Source organism: Pseudopodoces humilis, chromosome 6 (genome assembly GCF_049639895.1).
Source record: "Pseudopodoces humilis isolate 2021_Gansu_Grassland_sample_001 chromosome 6, ASM4963989v1, whole genome shotgun sequence".
Taxonomy (NCBI): Eukaryota; Metazoa; Chordata; class Aves; order Passeriformes; family Paridae; genus Pseudopodoces; species Pseudopodoces humilis.
The window spans coordinates 40,632,965-40,652,195 of record NC_142205.1 but is presented as its reverse complement, the minus strand read 5'-3'; the positions used below and the strand labels follow the sequence as shown (position 1 = coordinate 40,652,195).

Below are 19,231 nucleotides of genomic sequence, written 5' to 3'. Positions count from 1 at the left end.
TTGTAATAACTTGCATAACTTAGCTATAACTTCTGGGGTGGGGGTGAAAGTGTACATACCCAACAAGAAAAAAGTGGAAGACAGGCTTTCTGACAGAAGCTAGGCACTGGGTTATGATCTTTTAGGTTGTTTCTGCCTCAAGGACAAATTAGTGATACCCAGGTATCACTATCAGAACTTTGCTGTTCTGCTGTTTTACAAATAATGTGTTCTCAGAATAGCCTACAATCTGAATGTCAGCAAGTAATTTCTGTGTTCATTGCCTTTCTAATTTCATTCCCCTTTCTCATTGCAGCTTTCTCTTAAGGCTTTCCTACAAGTACTTTGTTTCATCTGCTAGATTTCTTTTTACTTCTATGCATAAATGCACATATACACAAACTTCCTCCTGTATATGATATTGTGTCATGAACTCACTTAAAATCTGACTTTTGTTTATGGAAACTTAAGAGAAATATTACAAATGTCTGTTGTTTGTTCATTTAAATAATTTAGTTTTCACTAGTCAGTGTTTCACTTTTGCTTACTTTATGCATGGCTGACTGGATTAACTTGCTGAAAGCAGCCAGCCTGAAATGAACTTCTTTACAGTGATCTCTAACTGCTTTCCTTATGTATTGAAAATCAGAATGCTATCTAGATGAGGTGAATGATTGTTGGTTGGGGAACACTAATTTATTGATAAACATCTGTCCTTAATCTTTTTGGCTAAAGTAAATTTTCAACTATTGGATTATTCATATTTAGAAAATAATAAAAAAAAAATTCATTATCTTGCTACTGAGTGTGAGATACAAAAATAAATTTAAGATACCTAGCAATTACTGCAATAGAATAAACCTTTTACCCTAGGATTACAAAACTTAAAAAATTCCAGGTATGAAGCTTCAGAGGTCTTTTTTCATTATTTTTTATTACATGTGTTTAAATCATTAGCTTATAAATGCTGTGTTTCAAATAAGGGGGAAAAACATTACTTGCAACAAATTTCTTTTCTCTTTGGGGCTCAAAGAACCAGGCCAAACACACTCAATAGTGGTTGTGAGAAAGAATCAACTCCTGGGAGAGTTTCTTTCGTTTTCCCTTTCCAGGCCTTCCAGGTGGGATGGTACTGACTAGCACAGTGTATTTAACACATTTGTATTGGTGCCTTCATTTCTGTTCAATATCTAACACCACTTGAACAAAACCCTAGTGTTTCATATGGCCAGCTTTCAGCTTGATGTTTCTCTGCTGTGAAAAAAGGCTCAGTGAAGCTGAGGAGTTACACTGATGCAAAAAACACAGGGGCTAAAAAAACTTACCTTGTTGTATTTCCTATTGGAAATCATGTCAGAATATGGAGTTAGAACTTGTTTCTAAACAGAAATAATAGTCTGATATCATTTAAATTCTGTTGCTTTGGGGAGACGAAGAAAAAGGGAAATGGAGCAATAGAAAAGTTTGGTTCATTAATTTATGTCTTTGTTAGACACTGTGCTGAACCCTTATCCTCTGGGAATGCCCTACAAAATTTGATGCAGATGGAACTTATTTTACTTCATATTGGAGCTCTTAGAGGTATTATCTCTTTCAGTTCTTTATGAGCATCAGAATCTTTTTATTCTAAGTTCTGTGCAAGCAGAACAAAATGACAAATTAATGAAAGGTATAAAAGCTGAATCCTCTGGCAATCAGTCTGAGTTGTTCTACTGGCAGTTTCTGGCCCTGGGGTGGATTTGTCTGGCACTTAGCAAGGATCTTCCAACCCTATAACTGGATACATTAGGCTGAATTATCTGTGGAATAACTGATAACTAGTGATGCTGTTGTAATGTACTATCTTCATAAAGATAGTACAAATTTTCTGCTTTGGAAAATGCTTCTGAAATGAAAGCATGGTGTAATCCACAGCAAAGTATAAAGGCACTTTATGAAATTAAAATCCAAGATAATTACCAGGTTGGTGTGCAACAGTCATAATGTATGCACTATTTTTGCTAAAATCCTTTGCACTGTACAGTGTCTAATGGAAACAAAACATGAACTTAGGTGTACAGTTCAAGCAATACATATTCCTAGAGTGGCATCTAATATAGTTTGCTAAAAATAAAGGTAATGCAATAAAACTGAAAGTGCATTTCTGGTTCCAAAAATAACCACTAAATATAAAAAATTGCTAGTATTTTAGAAATGAATCTGTCATTCTGAATAAATGACACTGTGTCACTTCACCCAATCGAACCTAAAATTAAAGCCACAATGCATATGCAATATGCAATACATATTTAGAAAATGTTATAGACTTCAGGGATGGACAGCTACCAAAGCAGAGGAGCAAATAACAGAAAAGGCAGTGTGGTGATAAGCATTTAATTACACTTCTGTGAGTACATCATACAGATATTTAAATCCTTTAAGCCACAGACACTTTGCCTCAAGGATTAATGCCAAAGAACCTATTGCCACTAGACCAAGGTCTATTTTGATATACAAATTTTGCCCAGGGTGTTACTCCAAGTGTGTGTACATTAAGAGCACTAAAGTACAAGTGTATATACTCTGTTTTGTTCTTGTATGAAACTGGAATCTATTTTCAATATGCTATTTATGAACAGTTTAAAATTTAGTTTAACAATATGAGATTCCTGTCAAATTTTCCCAAATATCACTAGATAGCTTCTCCTAAAAGAAAATTTTAGAAGGGTCTTTATAAAATTCCATGATGGAAAAAAAATACATTCTCATTGATAAAGTTATAATAAGTAAAATTAAATTGTGCAGAAGTTAACTTTTTATTTCTATCCTAAAATACAGTGGATTAACTTCATCCTTGTCTCAGTCATACATTACTCAAAAATCTCCTGTTTAGTGGGAAGAAGCTGAAAATTCTGAACAAAACCAGGAAAATTAATCTAAGAATGAACTTCTGCATTCACTTCTACATATTGTTGTAATGGTCAAATTCAGACAACAAATTATTTTTTTAAAAATATCTTAGTAAGTTGTTGTATCATATTTTTCTCTGTTATTTGGTGATTCAAATGCATCTGATCAAAATTGGTCAGTCACTAGTCACTTCTATTCTTTGTTAATAATTTATTACACATCTTGTAAGTCAAAGTAATCCATAGTTGTAAACTTTTATAAGCTTGTTCTGATGATTCATCTTTACAAATGAATGTAATAGGCCTATGAGACCTGTTCTATGTTATGCTAAAGGTTTTTCAAATCCGTTTCACATGCCCTTAATATACCTTTCAGCAGAAGGAGATATTTTTTAATCAACTGTCATCTTGAAGTATTCGAGCTGGCAGAAAAATTACAGGTGAAATTGATTTTTACTTCAATACTTTCTGAGTTGATTCTGTTTTATTTGAACAAAACATTCTGTATCAGTGCAAGAATATTTTCAGTCTTCTGTTTCTCCAGCCCGTCTCCCACTGTGTCTAGAAATACAGCAACTAAAAAAGTTAAGATTGGAAAAGTACCACCAGTTTTTCATGAGTCTCTGAAGAATTTGGGCTTTTGCAGGTAAAATAATTTTCCATCAGAAAAATACAGTGTGGAGTACCATAAGATCATTCCTTATCTTACCTTATAATCACTTAAAGCGAGGAAAAACAAGTTAGCATATTTGGCTGATGGAATTCATGAGTCGTTTTGGATTAATGACAGTGGACTTCATGTTGTTCAAATTCTTGAAAACACAAAAATATTTTCCTGGTATTATGGTATGCCTTTATTTGAACCTGTATGTGACACAGCTGAGACTGGTGTGACTAGTAGGTACCAAGCAATGAGTAATGCCTTTGGATAGTGTAAGTGCTCATGACTCAGCCCCATCAGCCCAGCAGTGTTCCCTTTACAGAGTCATACTCCTTTTACAGAACCTACAAGTAACTGTGCTAAGTCTATGTTCTTATAGTGCACATGTGCCTTATTTGGTTTCTCAAAGAGCACTTGTGACCCAATCGTTGTATTTCAAAGAATGCACAAAACCAGCAAGCCTAATGAATCAATTTAGTTGGAAGCCAAGCCATGTTGTCCTGGGAACATCTTGTTCTCGGCTTTCCCAAATGAGTTCCTTCTTTCTATTTCATTTTATGACTGTTTAAAGAGGGGCTGTCATGTTCTTTCCCCAGTGATTCCACATCTATGCAAGAGAGGAGAAAGTGTTACCATCTGTACTAGATGACAACCCAACTCATGTTTATTCCTTCAGCAAAGGAAAGCAGGGTCAACTTAGTCTTATATTTAAAGGCAAGCAGGGAAAGTTATCCACTTTCTTCTTCACCACACATGTCTTATAGCAATAAGCATTTCAAAGCAGCCTTAGTCTGGACAAGCTAAAAGGAAGAATGACAGGAAATCTGTATTTTTGAAAATTTGAGATTAATTTGAGGGATTGTAGGGGACCCTAAATACAGGACAGTCAGAAATATTTAATTTGCAGTATCATGAACATGCTGCTAAGTAGAACATTTCTCTGTATTGACACAACAAGTGTCAGAAAGAGGTTTGTTTGTGGTTTTGTTGTTTGTACTGATACCAATTCACCTATTTATTTTTCTTTGTTCTTGAAACATTGCAAGTATTTTAATATTTATGCTGAACATTATGAACAAGAAACTTTCTGGTACAGAATAGCTGAAATGTATGTAATTATCTCTTTGTCACAGGAAGGCAGGAGTTTATTTTCTCTATGAGGTATACAAAGAGGCTCTTTTACTTGGTATCTGTAAAAGCAAACCTTCTGATAAGCAAGTCCATCATGGGTTTATTATTTTTCATCTTCTTTCAGCCTCTAAAAAAAAAGGAAAAACAAGATACAAGAAGAGTGGTTCAGTTTTTCATAGTGGAAAATCAATCAAATATAGAAAAGCCAACAACTTTAATACCACATTGCAAAGATGAAATGATAGATCATTATCTTGCCATGGTGAACTCCAGTGTCAGTAAAGTTTGTATTTGCAAAACAATAGCCATAATTTTTAATTGCCGTTGTTGCAGTGCTATCTTTATCTATTTTCCTCACATAAAAGACCAAAATTTAATTTCCTCAATCCAAAAGGTAATTGTTGGACTATTATCTAGCATTTTACAACTGTTATTACTGTCTTATCTCCTGTTTACCTTTGTCAGCTTTACCAAATATTTCCTCAGAGAGTTGGGGGCTTTTCCATACATAAATCTCCTTCAATCAGCAGAGTCCAAACTTCTGTCTTTTTTTGCATAAACAAAGTGATGTTAACAAGTCAGTGGACAAAGACCAGTGCTTTCACTGATTTTATTGCTGGGATGAAGCTGTTGAGTTATGAACTGTGTTATCTCCTTTCCCAGGCAGATATTTACATGCCAGGGTAATCCAACATAGCACAAAATGAGTAATGCAGAGATTAAGAATAGATATCATCAAGGCTATAAATGTACAGAGAATTCAAAACACTGAACATCATGAGGGACTTATTCTTTGTGGCAAAGTACAGATTTCTAAATCAACATGCAACAGCAGATTCATTAATTAGTTGAGGGATTCATACTATTTGAATAATTACTAATTTTTGGAACATTCTGTGAAATTCCACTGAATGGTACTCTGAGAAGACAAATGCTTTTCTTTGAAATTTAAACTGCATGGAGATCAGCCCCTTTAAGCACAAGGTTCAGATCAGTCTAAGTATGTCTCTAATGCGTAGGATAAAAAGATTGACAAAATGTGAGATGTTTTTTGATGGTCTGTTTGGGATGTTTTTATTTATGGTGGTTTTTTCCATACTGGTGTCTCTTAGCAGCTGGTTTGGTAGGTACTTAGATTGTAACAGGTAACTGCACTTTAGGGAGCCTCAGTTATCTGCTCAGCTTTTTGCCAAGAAAGAGACTTAAGACATTAAGTACTACACATACGCTGTTTGCTTAACAGCCTACATAATAAGCTTTTTTTGCTGCTTTTCGGGTGGAACAAGTTAATCATAATGTTCAGAATACAAGCACAGAGCAGCAGAGCAATTTATGAACTATATGCAAGTATGAATTCACCCTGTGATTAGGATGTAGTTTTATTCTTGTTACCTATACATAAGTCTTAAGGAACTACGGGCTCTTTGAGTAACTGCACAGGTTATATACTTGTGGATAGAAGCAAATCAACCTTTTAAAATTGTTCAGTGGTGGTTAGCTGGAATATATGAGTTTCTATGCAGGATGCTTTTGACAGCAAGGATAATTCTGTACATATAGAGGATATTTATCTCCATTTTCTGCAGCTACAGCTCTTACATTTCAATTTTTCAGAATTGTAAACATTTTCAAGGGCTTAACTGGAAGAAAGTTCTTCCGAAAGAGATTTTTTTATGAATCTGAAGTACTTGAGTGAATTTCAGGTGATTTATCTTAGTCCAAGAGAAAAATGAGTGCAAAAAATCAGATGTTGTCCAAGAACATTCCTTGTTAATCTGGGAGAATGTTGTGAAAGGTTTATACTTTGTCTTAGGAAAGAGCCTCGAAAAATAGATGCATGTTTCAGAATTAGCAGTTTACTATCTGAACAAGTATCACATCGCAGTTAATAAAGTTTGTAGAGAGCATTTGAAGTGTTCTAAGACAGCAATGAAATTTAAAATAGAATTTATATTTGATTTTGAGGGGTTTTTGTAACAGTATGCATTAAGTCAAATGGTAGCTCTAATAAGAAAGTGATGCTCCTTTTTGAAAGTGCTTCAAAAATTAAATTAACAGACCCTTGCAGAAACCTTGTAGGTTTAGGGAAGATCTGGAAGTGCAAAACACTGGATGGTGTTCTGTCTTTATGATGCTTACCTCCATTTTGAACATATTGTGAACTGAACAAATTTCATTCCAGAGTAATTTTAAACCCTCTCCATAGTGTGCTCTTGGGAAGAAGTTGATCTTGGAGGACAAGAAATCTGACTTGGCATCCTGCAATCCATTACAGAAACAGTAGATCAGTCACACTTTTTTTGGAAAAAAATAGTGATGGCAGAATTTGTCCCTCAGGTGCACTGGGGGGACTGGTAAGGCATCATGCATCTGCAAATGTGGGAAGCTGGAGCACAGAGAATGGAAGAATAGAGGACAGGCAGAGTCCTCCAGCTGTCCTGGCTGTCCCCAGTCAGCATCCCTCTACCTTTCCCCTCAGCAGTGCCTGCATGAAGCCCTGTGTTCTCTGAAGTTCCTTCCTACAAATCATGGGCTCAGCAGAACAGCACCTGTGTATCTAAACTTCACACTGACATATTCTGACCAATATTTCCACAGTGTTTGAATCAGACTGACAACTCTTCTGAAGGATTCATAACTGGCCACTTCATGATGTCTTTTTAAATTTCCAGCGAAACTGTTACAGATTTGATCTTGGTTGCCTTGTTCTTTGATCCTTGATCCATTTACACCAAGAAATTTCTTTAAAAATGGAATATAATCAAACATATCTGGATCTGACTTTGTGTAAAGGGACTTATCTATCTAGGTTTAAAATTTCAGCATAAATTAATGTCATAGAATGGTTTGAGTTGGAAAGGACACTAAAGATATTCTAACTCTAACCACACTTGAATGGGCAGGAATATCTAGAGCTTATAGGTATATTGCTATCATAAATAGCAAAACAATCCTTTAAAATAGTGGCTTTAGGTGATTTGCTTGTATAATGAACATTTTGACCTTATTCTGAGAATGAATACAGAGGAATTACCTGTTTGCTTTATATCAAAGGAAATTTTAATTCTCTAACAATATAAAATATTTTTGCCAAGTTTAACAAGTACTTCATATACCATTTTTAGTTTCATGTCCCATGAAGTAATGCATTTTTATTGCTCAATACTCACATTCAAATGTAAATGAGTACTTGCAAAGGCATAATATCAAATGCCTTTAAACACACCATAAAATAAACATATTTCTTCTGCTCCTGTTTAGTCATCTGTGACTCTTTGGAAGATCATGTTTCCGGAGCTGGCACCAGGTGCCCCCTGGGCTACTTTCCATGTGGCAATATCACCAAGTGCTTGCCCCAACAGCTGCACTGCAATGGTGAGGATGACTGCGGGAATCGGGCTGACGAAGACAACTGTGGTACGTGGCTGTGACTTTTCTTTGTGTCTAGCACCTGTAGTCACTGAAACTCAGGCAGTGCTCACACTGAACTGTGGAGTGTCAGGAATGGGAAAGTTACATGTTTTGCAGAGGATGCAGCAGGTCTGCTTTAGCTAATAAAGCCACCCAGCAAACCATTTGCTAGAGAAAGAAGAGTGGGCCACATTTTTCTTTGTGTATGGTATCAGTTATCAGTATGCAATTTTTTCCCTGCTTTGAACTTCTTTGGACATGTCATTTTGATGTCTACAAATGGATGTACGTGATCTATCAAAGACTGTTGCTGAGGAGAGGTAGATGTGTGCTCCAACAGAGTTTATGAAAAGCTTAATGTGGTTTAATGCAGGACACATAATTTAGAAGAATTTTCAAGGTTTCTCAGAAATTATTTATGCCCTAATTTGGGAGAGACATGTACATCTGTGAGTGTCCTGTGCAAGCTGCGCTACCAGCAGGCTTTTGTGGTTGAAAACGTAAAAATCCCAGGGCATACACATAGTTAGGTCACTTGTGCATGCTGTTTTGATCTTTGTCACTCCTAGCCCCTCTGTGACCTTGACTTGGCTTGTAGGCTTTGGCTTTACCTCCACTGCAAACCAGGTAGGGCCAGGGCTTTGTATGGGCACTTTCCTGTCCGTGCTGCTACTTGTGAGCATGGCCCTGGCACGGCTTTTGTCTATGCTGAGTAGCATCTCTCATGCAGTGTTTGTACACAGCTCAGAGATGGCACAGACCTGGGATAGTCTGGAAAGGATCCCTTATATTCTGTGAGGAGAGAGCTTCACCATTTGGTTGTGAGCTAAAACCACAGAGAGAGAAAATCGACCCTAGCACATTTTATTTACTGTTATTTTCACCTTACTTTGAGCCTGGATATTTTCAGAGGTGTTCTCCAGAGCTGCTGATCCATGGCAGATGGGGGAAGTAGGCTTCCTGTTCCTTAGTAGTTTTCCTGTAGCCATGGAGGACAGGCAGGTGCACCATGCCCTGCCTCACCGTGCCTCCAGCTGCCCAGAGCCAAACAGCTGAATTGTCTGTCCCAGACAGGCACATGGCCATCAGATCTGGGTGGGAGGAGGAGTGCGAAGAATTAAAGTACTAGGTGGAAATTCCAAGCAATGTATACAAAGAAATTTTCTGAAATGAGTCTCAAACAAAATATGGTAAAAGTATTTTTTCACCAGCACTCTTGGCAAAGTCAATGATGTTTTGAAAGTAATTGTTCTCATTGCATGTGAAGATGATTTGTGTACCTATGTGAAGTATCTTTTTATTACACCTATGCAATTTCAGTGTCTAACCCCATATGAAAGTGATTTTAAATTCTAATCCCATATAATAAACCTGCACCATTTTTTAGTTTTATGCCACTTGCAGGTTTATACCTGGTGCTATAAACCTACTTTCTGTTGTAAATAATCAAAAACCTGAACAAAACCAGCTTCCTCTATTTTTCTGTAGACATCTCAACCTACAGTAACAGAAATTGCCAATGATGATGCCCTTTCATGTTTAAGAAGTCCAAGGACAATAAACATTTGTTTTATTCATATTTCATTTCTGCATAATACCACAAAGTCCATCATACAAGGACTTGCTGAAAGATACAGCTTAATAGGATGCTAATTAGGATATACACAGTTTTGTAATGGGCGGTACAAGACAGTACAGGATCATAGAATTGTTTAGGTAGGAAAAGAAATTTAAGATCATTGAGACCATTAATCATAGAGCTCTTTGCATCTCATCTTATTACTGACACAGAACTGAGGTATTCTTGGATTATGAATAACCAATTTCAAAAATACAATCAGAAGTAACATGGGTTGTCAGTGAGCAGGGAGAGTGCAGCAAGAAGTGATTGAATACTGAGCCCTTAAGCAATGAATAACAAAGTCCTTCGTAATGCCTTAGTATTCTTCTATAGCAATGCACGTACAAGGCAATTCAGCTGGGATGTTGAATCTTCTTCTGTGTATAGTAACTCAAGAATGAGTTAGCCTTGATTCTTGAAAACCTAAATTACAAAAGAAGATGAGTCATTGTATGGACCTACTGGGAAAAACTATGCTCTGATGTTTTTCTCATACCTTGACCCCCTCTTCTCATTCTGAAATGCATTAATGTAATATTCAGCAGTAATGTATTCTCAAAAATTGGTATTGCAGTCAAACTTTGTTGTACAGTTAAAGAAAGAGTCACTTCCTTGTCTGAGTATATGGAATATACTGATGAGATTTTTCTGCAATGACACCACATGTAGTAAGTGGGGAGAACTTTGTGGGGTAACTGTTTTGTGATTACTCCTCTCACTTAAAATACAAGAAAAGAGGTCTCAATGATTAGTTCCTGAGACAGAGAAACCATCTGTCTTTTTTCCTTTTCCCCTGCCATTCCCAGGATCACTCCAGTATGCCTGACTCATGACAGCAGTGATAGCTGGCTCCTTCTCCCCATTTTTTTTTAAATTTACAACTAGTTTTCAGTAGAAGTCAATGCTCCTGGTTACAGAAAGCAAATTAAAAATGAAATTATTCCAGTGTAATAATGGTCTCATTCAGTGCCATTGGAGATTTCAATCTTGTCCACAAGGTATTCTAATTAAATAGCTCAACTTTTCAATTCCTGAGCACTTTTGCATCAGTTTGAGGAACTTTGAGATGACCAGTCTATAGGATTCAACCCAACAAGTGTGGGAGGGGAAAAAATCCATGTAGACCTCAAAGCAGTTCAAAAATACCTTTTTTATTTATTTTTTTTTTTTAGTGCATGTATTTCAAACCAAGCTAGGTAAACCAACTGTTTGACTAACAGTGATAATAAAACACTGTCTTAGGTCTACAGTAAAAATATCTGTATAGTATGGAAACACAAAGGAAAATATATCATTAGAGTTTCACTCCAACTATCTTGTAGTGGTTCTTTTCTTCTTTTAATGAACAAATCTGTCATTCTTCATTTTTATAAGGAAATTATAGCTGTAATCTTTGTAACATTGTATTTGTAAGAAATTGTTGTAAGAAATTGTAGTAGTAGTCTCTGAGATTATTTGCAGTAGTAATGCTGTCTCAGGCACTGTGTGCCTGGTAACACCAAAACATGATTATGAATATTTAAAACTAAACCAAATCCTCACTGAGAGACATGTTTTCAGTTGTGCTGTAATCACTGCTCGTATCCAACCCAGGCACGTGGAGATTGACTTTGTAGTGCCCTCTTCAATTCTGCTTCCTTTTTCACTTCCACCATCCTCTCAGCATCCAAATAATAAACATAAAACTGAGATCCAGAGTAGTGAAGATCTCAAATTAGTGTCATAGGTGGAGTTGGGAACAGACTCAGCTGTGTTAGTGCTTAACCTCAGGGTGTGGATATCTTCCTTGCCAGCTCAACTTCAGCATTTCTTCCACTTCTGGAAAGGAGTGAATTATAGCTGATATTTCACAGTAGAGGGAAGCCACTCATCTTTGAGAACACATGTCTTTGCCACGTATTTTTCTTCCCAAAATCAATAGAATTCTGTGTGTGATACCCTAATGGGATTGCTTGAGGCAATGTAATAAGGCAATGCAATAAGGGGAGGCAGCCTGCAGTGTTGGGAGGCTGTGCTTGAACTATGGCTAGATAACCTTAAATGTGCATGGAAAATGCAATCTTACCTTTTGAACTTGAAAACATAGTCCACCAAGCAGAAGTGGGTATCTCTGCGAATCTGTCATAAAAATAATATTTTTAAATAAAAATAATTAAAAGTTTTGTAATTTGTCATAACACTTATGGTTTTGAGGAATTTCCATTTTTAGACTTGGGAGTGCAGTAAATTTTCCTGTGCTGATCTGTTCCATGCTCATCCTTGCTGAAGTACTGAATTCTTAATTAGGCTGAGGGCATTGTGAAGCAATTTAGTCTCTATCGTGTTTCACTTGGAGTTATTTTTGTATCTATTTAAAAAATTCAAAATGTGTATAAAAAAGATCTAGCAATTTCAGCATCCTTCTGTGCCCAAGCTTGTTTAAAGATCAAATTGGCAAAGCAGAACAAGTTTGATACTGTTTTATCGTACTATGTTTGATTTCAAACATAATGGGTTCAGCCTGATTTTCCAGGGAAGAGCTTTTCCCATTTATTTACAGCTGTAAGATTTGATTCTGTAGCTACTTGCCATTTATTGATGGGAGGTTAGAACTTTTGTTTACTTCATTGCTTTTTAAACCTGAGCAAGGATAAATAGGCGTAATCACAAATTCTGCTTGCCTAATGCCATGGCAGTATTGACATGGAAATTGGTCCTAAAATAAGTAACGAACACTTCTCACATTGAAGACATTGCTGCTGCAATATGACTGTTAATGCAGTCTAAACAATCTCTAGGCAAGATCTTTGATGTCCAGTGGCATACTAAACGTACCAGGTATGTATTCCCAAGTACAAATTCATGGAAAGAAGACTTTTGACATCTCTGCCTTCATGTTTAATGATGGAACAAAAACAAAACTAACAACAACTGATAAAAACAACAAAATATTGATTAATGCAAAACAAAAATAACAGAACATCAATATTTCTGGTGTAGATTTGCACTGAGCCTGTGTTTTCTCATGACAAGGTGCATGTTTCTTTAGATGAACAAATCTTGACACACAAAATATTGGAAAAAAAATATGAAAAGTTAATCACAATATAAATGTACTCCATGGATTTGGAAGAAGACAACTAACACTGTCAGTAATGATCCATGGTTATTTCTCTTTTCAAAATATCTAGAATAGGTTTAGACACGCACAAAAAATGTTCTTTCATATGCTCCTAATTAAATATTTAAATTTTAAATCTTACATTCGTCTTTTTTTTTTTTTTTACTTTTAATTCTTTGATATGCCTTCTACTTAGAGGGCTGAATGAGCAAGTTTTTGTCCTAGCTAAGGGTCAGCTTTCCCCAACTAAAATTACCCTACTATTGCATGCAGTGATACAAGGACAAGGTTCTCAGGCTAAGAACTTTGGTGTAATTATTTCTGCTGGATACAACATTGGGTCAGTTGTCATTTTGTAGCTATTAAAAACTAGAAAATGCGGCAAAAATTCTTAATGCAGGTAAATTCTGAACCACTGAGAGACTAAATAGATGTTTTTCCTATCTGGTTTTCTAAGACCTTTGTTGCAATGTTGTTCTTCATATTTCATACATTCTGCAGGATCATCAGCACAATTTGGTCAACAGAACTGTAAATTAGCTGTGCTGTTAATATGATGACAGGTTTTGGGGAGACGCCACCCAGTAAATTGCGGTGAAGCTTACTTCCAGTTTCTTGTTTCAAAACCACCCATCAACTGTCAAATTTAGTTTGGGAAAAATATAGAAACAAAATCAGACCTCAAAGGGTACTGGGCTTTCCTCTGGACTTTACATTCTACCTGGACAATTTGAAAATATATTTTATATGTCTGGAAGACTGAGATTAATCCCTATTGCTCTGTCACTTATATAACCAATACTACGCGTCAGCATCCTGTAGCTACAGGTTCTGAAAATCCCTTGTATGCAAAGTAGAGGTGGACTCATTCCTTTATTTGAAAGTTTTTCAGATTAAAAAGTTTTTCCTAACTTCCATTAGGGTTTGATAGCATGCAAACATGCAGTCAAAATCTATACACTTATTGGATTTATTGTGTTCTGGTTTAATTTAAAATGCAAACAGTATGACCGATGTGATAGCTTCAGTCACACCACCTGGCTTATGAAGCAAAGCCAAGCCCAGTGAGAGCTGACTCCACTAAAATCAACAGAGACTCATGTTGTCTTCAGTGAGCAAAGAATCAGAACTTACCTAAGTTAGGAAACTAATAAAAAGCTCATATGTTTAGAAAACCCAGTGTTTGTTACTCATGTACCAGCCTTTCTCAATAGATCTGGAAAAGACTGGAGGCACTGTGCTAGAAGTGGGGCTTTTTTTCCTTTAGATGAGGAAACCTAGGTTGTGCAACCTGTCACAGAAACATCAGGTATAATATATAGTCTCTTCCCATGCAGTCTGTGATATATAGATTTCATAAATAAGTGCCTCAGTCCTTTTTATCTCAAACGTAATTGGCTGAGGAACTATAGTTTATTCTTCATTTAAAATTAGGGTTACTGTCATATTGCACTACTGAATAGCTCTTCTGCTCCATCTCAGAACTTGTTTATATAGGCTCTTCATTTATTACTAATAAATTGCTAGAGGAAGTGCTTATGTGCAAGTAACACAGGTATAAGTCCTACTTAGAATAAAAATTATTTTATCATAAGAATTGTAACAAATGCAGGCACCAGAATTCTTATTAATTTCAAAACAAAAATCACACACATTGGCCTAATCCCTTGCACCTCTGTAAAGCAGACTCTTTTACCATGAATGGGACATTAAAAACCAGCAACTACTGTTACACATTTGACTACTCTTTACATACAAGCAATAATAAAAGGGAGAATGGAAGAAAAAATGTGTTAGTGTTTAATTCTATCCTTTTTTGTAAGCAGTATCTTTAATTATGTAGAGCAGTTAATGGAACAAAGCAGCCTGAGCTATTTCAAGAGCACAAGTTTCCTCAGTGTTTAAAAATTTGGCTTCTGGACAATTTTGCTGATAGTTCTGCAAAAGTGTTTTTTTGGCATCTAGGCAATGGTTGCAGTGTGTCTGCATTTGTTTTTTAATCACAGTGTCATAGCCACATTTTTCCAGTCTAGTGAAGCAAGAACAGGCATGCAGATTTAATTTGTTTCAGACTCCAGAGGAGTTCTTTGCTGGCTAAATGTATTTACTATTGTGTTGCTCTCGGCCCTAAGAGTTCTCTGAACAAAGGACAGTGTTCCGCTCCCCAGTTGTAAATTCACTTCTAAGACGTTCATCACACACAGAGGTTTCCAGAAGAACTGGGGCAGGGAGTGGCTGTTTGAAGTCTTGCTGCTATTTGCCTCTAAAAACACAGACCTCATCTGTTACCATGTGCCACACAGTCACCAGGTGACTGGCTTGCCTTGCTAAATAAGTTACAACAGACCAGCTCTTTTTTTTTAAAAGGGGACAATAAAAACTCGACAGGATAAACATAGTAACAACCTGTATAATGTAATGCTGGTTTTGCATGTGTTTCTTTGAGGGTCTGTAAGCGTACACAATTATTGCAGGTCTGTGGGTTCATTAAATCTTCTTCTAGAATTCCATAGCTGAAATCTAAATTTCCATGGGGTATTTCAAAACATCTATACAAAAGATATATGTTTTAATATTACAAGATTGCTCATAAGGGATGAAAAATTTCATTTTTGTCTCAGGGCATTGCAGAAGAACTTGACATTTTTATGTTTCAAATTAATACTAGTAATGAATAATATTAATATTAATAATATAGTTGATCTTACAGTTTCCTGACATGGCATTTTTCCCATCATACTTAAAACACAAGATTTCAATGTATGAAGTGATAATCAGTTTTGAGCCCCAAATAGCAAATTCTGTTTTTGAAATATTAAGTAAATAATTGAGTCAATAGTATACTCAAAATGTATCCAATGCCTGCGAAAAGACAGAGATTTTCAAGCTTCCCATGGAAATTTTTTGTGTATGGCCAAATTTTACTGTAATTACCATCCATCCACAGTATATGGCACTGAAATAATAGGTTTACTCTAATGTGCAAATATCAGCACACTGAATAGCTTTGCTGAAATTTTGAGGTTTTTAATCACGAAGAACTTGCATTTCACTAGACTTATGTCTCTTCTGGTCTCCACTGTGGTAGCTTACTGCCAAAGGCATTTTCAAGCAACTAAAGGTTCTATAGATCTATTCATGCTATCAGATTATTTCAATTTTAAAAATTGAATATACTTCACTTAAAACAGAATATAAAATCAGAATAATTTCTATAAATTTAAAGTGTTGTTATTACACTATAAAACTCTATGCACATGCTTCACAGGAATAAAGATGAAACATTAAGAAGACGTTTACATTTTGGAAATTTGAACCTGCCTGTCTTCTTAAAAGTTGCACTAGCTTATTTAAGTTGCTTTAAAATCATAAAAAAAATTGTGTAAGTATGTCATCTAGTTCATCCAGAGAACTGTAAACCTTATGCAAATTAATTTGTTTCCTGCCTGATTTACTATGATTGCATTGTCACATACAAGCAGATGAGCTATGTGTGATTTCACTTAATCAGCAGGTACAGGACACAGTATATGTGCAGTGACATGCAGATTGGTGTGGGGTAACTTACCTCTGAATTGATTGATAAGGTGTCCAGCTCTAAGCTTTCAAATTTTTCTGCTTGGATATTTAAACTGAGACAGTGAAATTCCATCCCAACTTTGCCCTCCCTGCAGGCACCGCAGCCCTCAGTTTTGTAAAATCTCCGTGTGGTTTTGGTCTTGCTGTAAGTTATGAGGCTGTATCAGGATGCCTCAACACTGTGGAAAAGGGAAATTATATTCCTTAATACGTAAATATTTTTAAAGGAAATGCTTCTTGTCTGGAGGACACGGGTTTTCCTTGTACCAAAAGATACTTTTGAGGAAAGCCTGAAGTGATTCCTTACAACAAGAGAAAGTTTATTTGAACAACTGACAAAAAGAAATATGTCCACAGGTTATAACCACCAACAGCAAAGGCAAAATCAAAGGGTGTCACAGTTCCTCTTTAGAGCATTTATGCATTTAGCTGATAGCATTTCTCTGTAGGATACCCATGAAGACATGGCTGAGGGAAGGGAGAAATCATATAGATAGCATCTTCATTGTAAGTTCCATCCCAAGTGAGAGAGAGGTCTTTAACTGACAAGAGATAATACTTTCTTGGATCTGTCACTGAAATGATTACTCAATTATGTAGTTTGTCAGGATTAACACGCTCTTTCTCATTCCTATCAGAAGTGGTAATTGGAAACTTTCATCAAGAAAGAGCATATTAATCTGCTGTCATATAAATCCAGTTTGCCATCACTTAATTCACTTATCCCATGTAAAGGAAGATTTTATGATCTCAGATCTCTTTTTCTCTTTAACAGAACTACAGCCAACATAATGTGTTTTAGAACTGGCTCAGGGTAAAAGTAATTTCTTATCTGAGCTGTACTCCTTCAAATGATAGATTTGAGATTTTAAGATCAGTGCTATTACCAGTCATTTCTTAAAGTGTTTGGAGAATCTCCCCTCGAAAGAGGTAAACAGGTCACAAACCTTCATATAATCTCTAAATGACCAAAAAGTGATTTACAGTTCTGCCACTGAGCATTTCACCAAATAGTCGTACTAAATAAAGTTATTTTCACAATACATTCTTTTGGGATTTGACAAAACAGTTTGGATAAAAGAGAGACTGTTCCATGCTTGGCACAAAGTTTGGCTCAAAGCATGTATTTCTGGAGGTCAAATGATGTTTATTAACTTGTTTTATTATATTCAGATATGCCTTTTTATTTCTAGTAGAGAGCATGCCATGAGAAAAACCCATTACTTAAAATGAACTTACTAGAAACACCAAACAGTCGGAATGATTCCAGTACAAAATAATTCATCTTCTCTGTGAATTTTCCCCCTTCTTTTTATGGCCACTCAAAAATACACAGCTGCCTCTAGACTTCCTCAGAAATGCTGATGAACCTCCCCTTTGTAGCAAACTGCTCCATTATTTCCATTTGTATGGGAGGCACTTCTCATCCTTTTTCTCTGCAGGTGTGAAAGGCATTGATGGTCACCACCTGTACATGGTTTGTCACATGACAAAACATTTTAAAAGTACAAAACCATGGGATAAAATCTCACATATCCACTCCTTAGTGTGAGAACCAGGGAAATGCAGAAAAATTATCTTTTATATAATTATTTTATAGAAGTTCATTGGCTTACAGGATTAGAATGTATGGCTCTTAACTGCATATTCACAATCTGAAAACCAGTGGTTAGTTGTCCAAAACTATCTGTGAACATAATTATGAATTAGAAAATCCAAGAGTATTTTCATACTATATTCCTGCCTGCAAAGCATTCATTTGGTATGACTAATACTGCAAGAATAATCTCATTTTTAAACTATTTTTCCAAGTTTCTGTTTAAAAATCCTACCTTCTCTGTGTATGTTGAATTCCCACATATTGCTAAGTCCAGTCATACAAATAACAGTCAATGGATGTGCCCCAGTCAAATATTCAGGAACAGTGATAGAGAAAACCTCATTATGGTCCCATCAACAGGGCAGTAGGCTTTTAGGGCGCTCGCCACTTGACAAAGGATCTGTTCTCATCACTTCATCAATTACAGATTCCATGCTGCAGGCAGTCCTAAAACTGAGCTTCTTTTGACCATTTAAAACAGGCAGGAGCAGGTTTGCCAATGCCTTTCATTTTGTCCAAAATGCACCAGGCTGCTTCTGGATATTAGCTTAATGATCTAGAAGGGCAAAACTGCTAATGGATCACAGCATGCAAGATGCTCTTGAGGAAGTCAGTAAAATGTTCTTAAATGTCTTATCAGGTCTGTCTTTTCTCTCACTGGAGCAATTCAGTAATTGTAAGAAAAAGGCACTTATGTTTGCTTTGAATCTTTCATCTTTTCAATTTATGCATAACAAAAAAATAACTAGATGAAGGCTATTTTGCCTGAAGTTACTTCATCTTTCCTAGTATCATTAATCAGTACATATAACACATCTTTTCAGATTAGACAGCAAAGAGGCAAGCATCTTTCAAAAATAACTTCATTTGTAGGCAGGTGTCAGGAGATACTTTCGACGTCGTTTCCCTGCCTGTCTGAGAAAACAGCAACAGAGATGTAATGTGATGTGAAAAATGAGAAGCCATTTCAGAATGGGAAAAGTTGGTATAAGTAAATATCTTTTTATTTCTCCCTGGCTATTTTGAAGCCAATATATATAGTAATAATTCTTTGTTAAATATAAAGATTTATAGAGAAATGTCCATGAGGAATTGTATTTAAGTATAACTAAGCTATTAACCTGTGAAATCGCAGGGGTAAAGGCCATAGCCAATACATCATAAAGGTGAATCTAAGACTGTAATTGCTAGCAAAGCAGAGCCATCCTGAGAGTTCTCAAAGAAATGTTATTTTGCAGTAAGTATCCTTAAAGAGTGCTGC

The 19,231-nt window shown here is 35.9% G+C and overlaps 1 protein-coding gene and 1 long non-coding RNA gene across 2 annotated transcripts in view; one reads left to right on the top strand and one right to left on the bottom strand.

Annotated features, from left to right (window-relative positions):
• The window catches only part of RXFP1 (relaxin family peptide receptor 1), a 46,842-nt gene that overhangs the window by 8,462 nt on the left and 19,149 nt on the right, over positions 1 to 19,231 (top strand). Inside the window, exon 2 of the mRNA XM_014258647.2 lies at positions 7,921 to 8,076. Coding sequence (XP_014114122.1) covers positions 7,921 to 8,076 — 156 coding nt within the window. The remainder of the gene's footprint in view (positions 1 to 7,920; positions 8,077 to 19,231) is intronic.
• LOC148184155 (uncharacterized) lies at positions 11,409 to 17,734 on the bottom strand. The gene is made up of 4 exons (XR_015772670.1): positions 17,610 to 17,734; positions 16,360 to 16,549; positions 11,757 to 11,809; positions 11,409 to 11,509 (listed from the first exon to the last, which is right to left on the bottom strand). It is a non-coding gene; the product is annotated as an uncharacterized LOC148184155 (long non-coding RNA).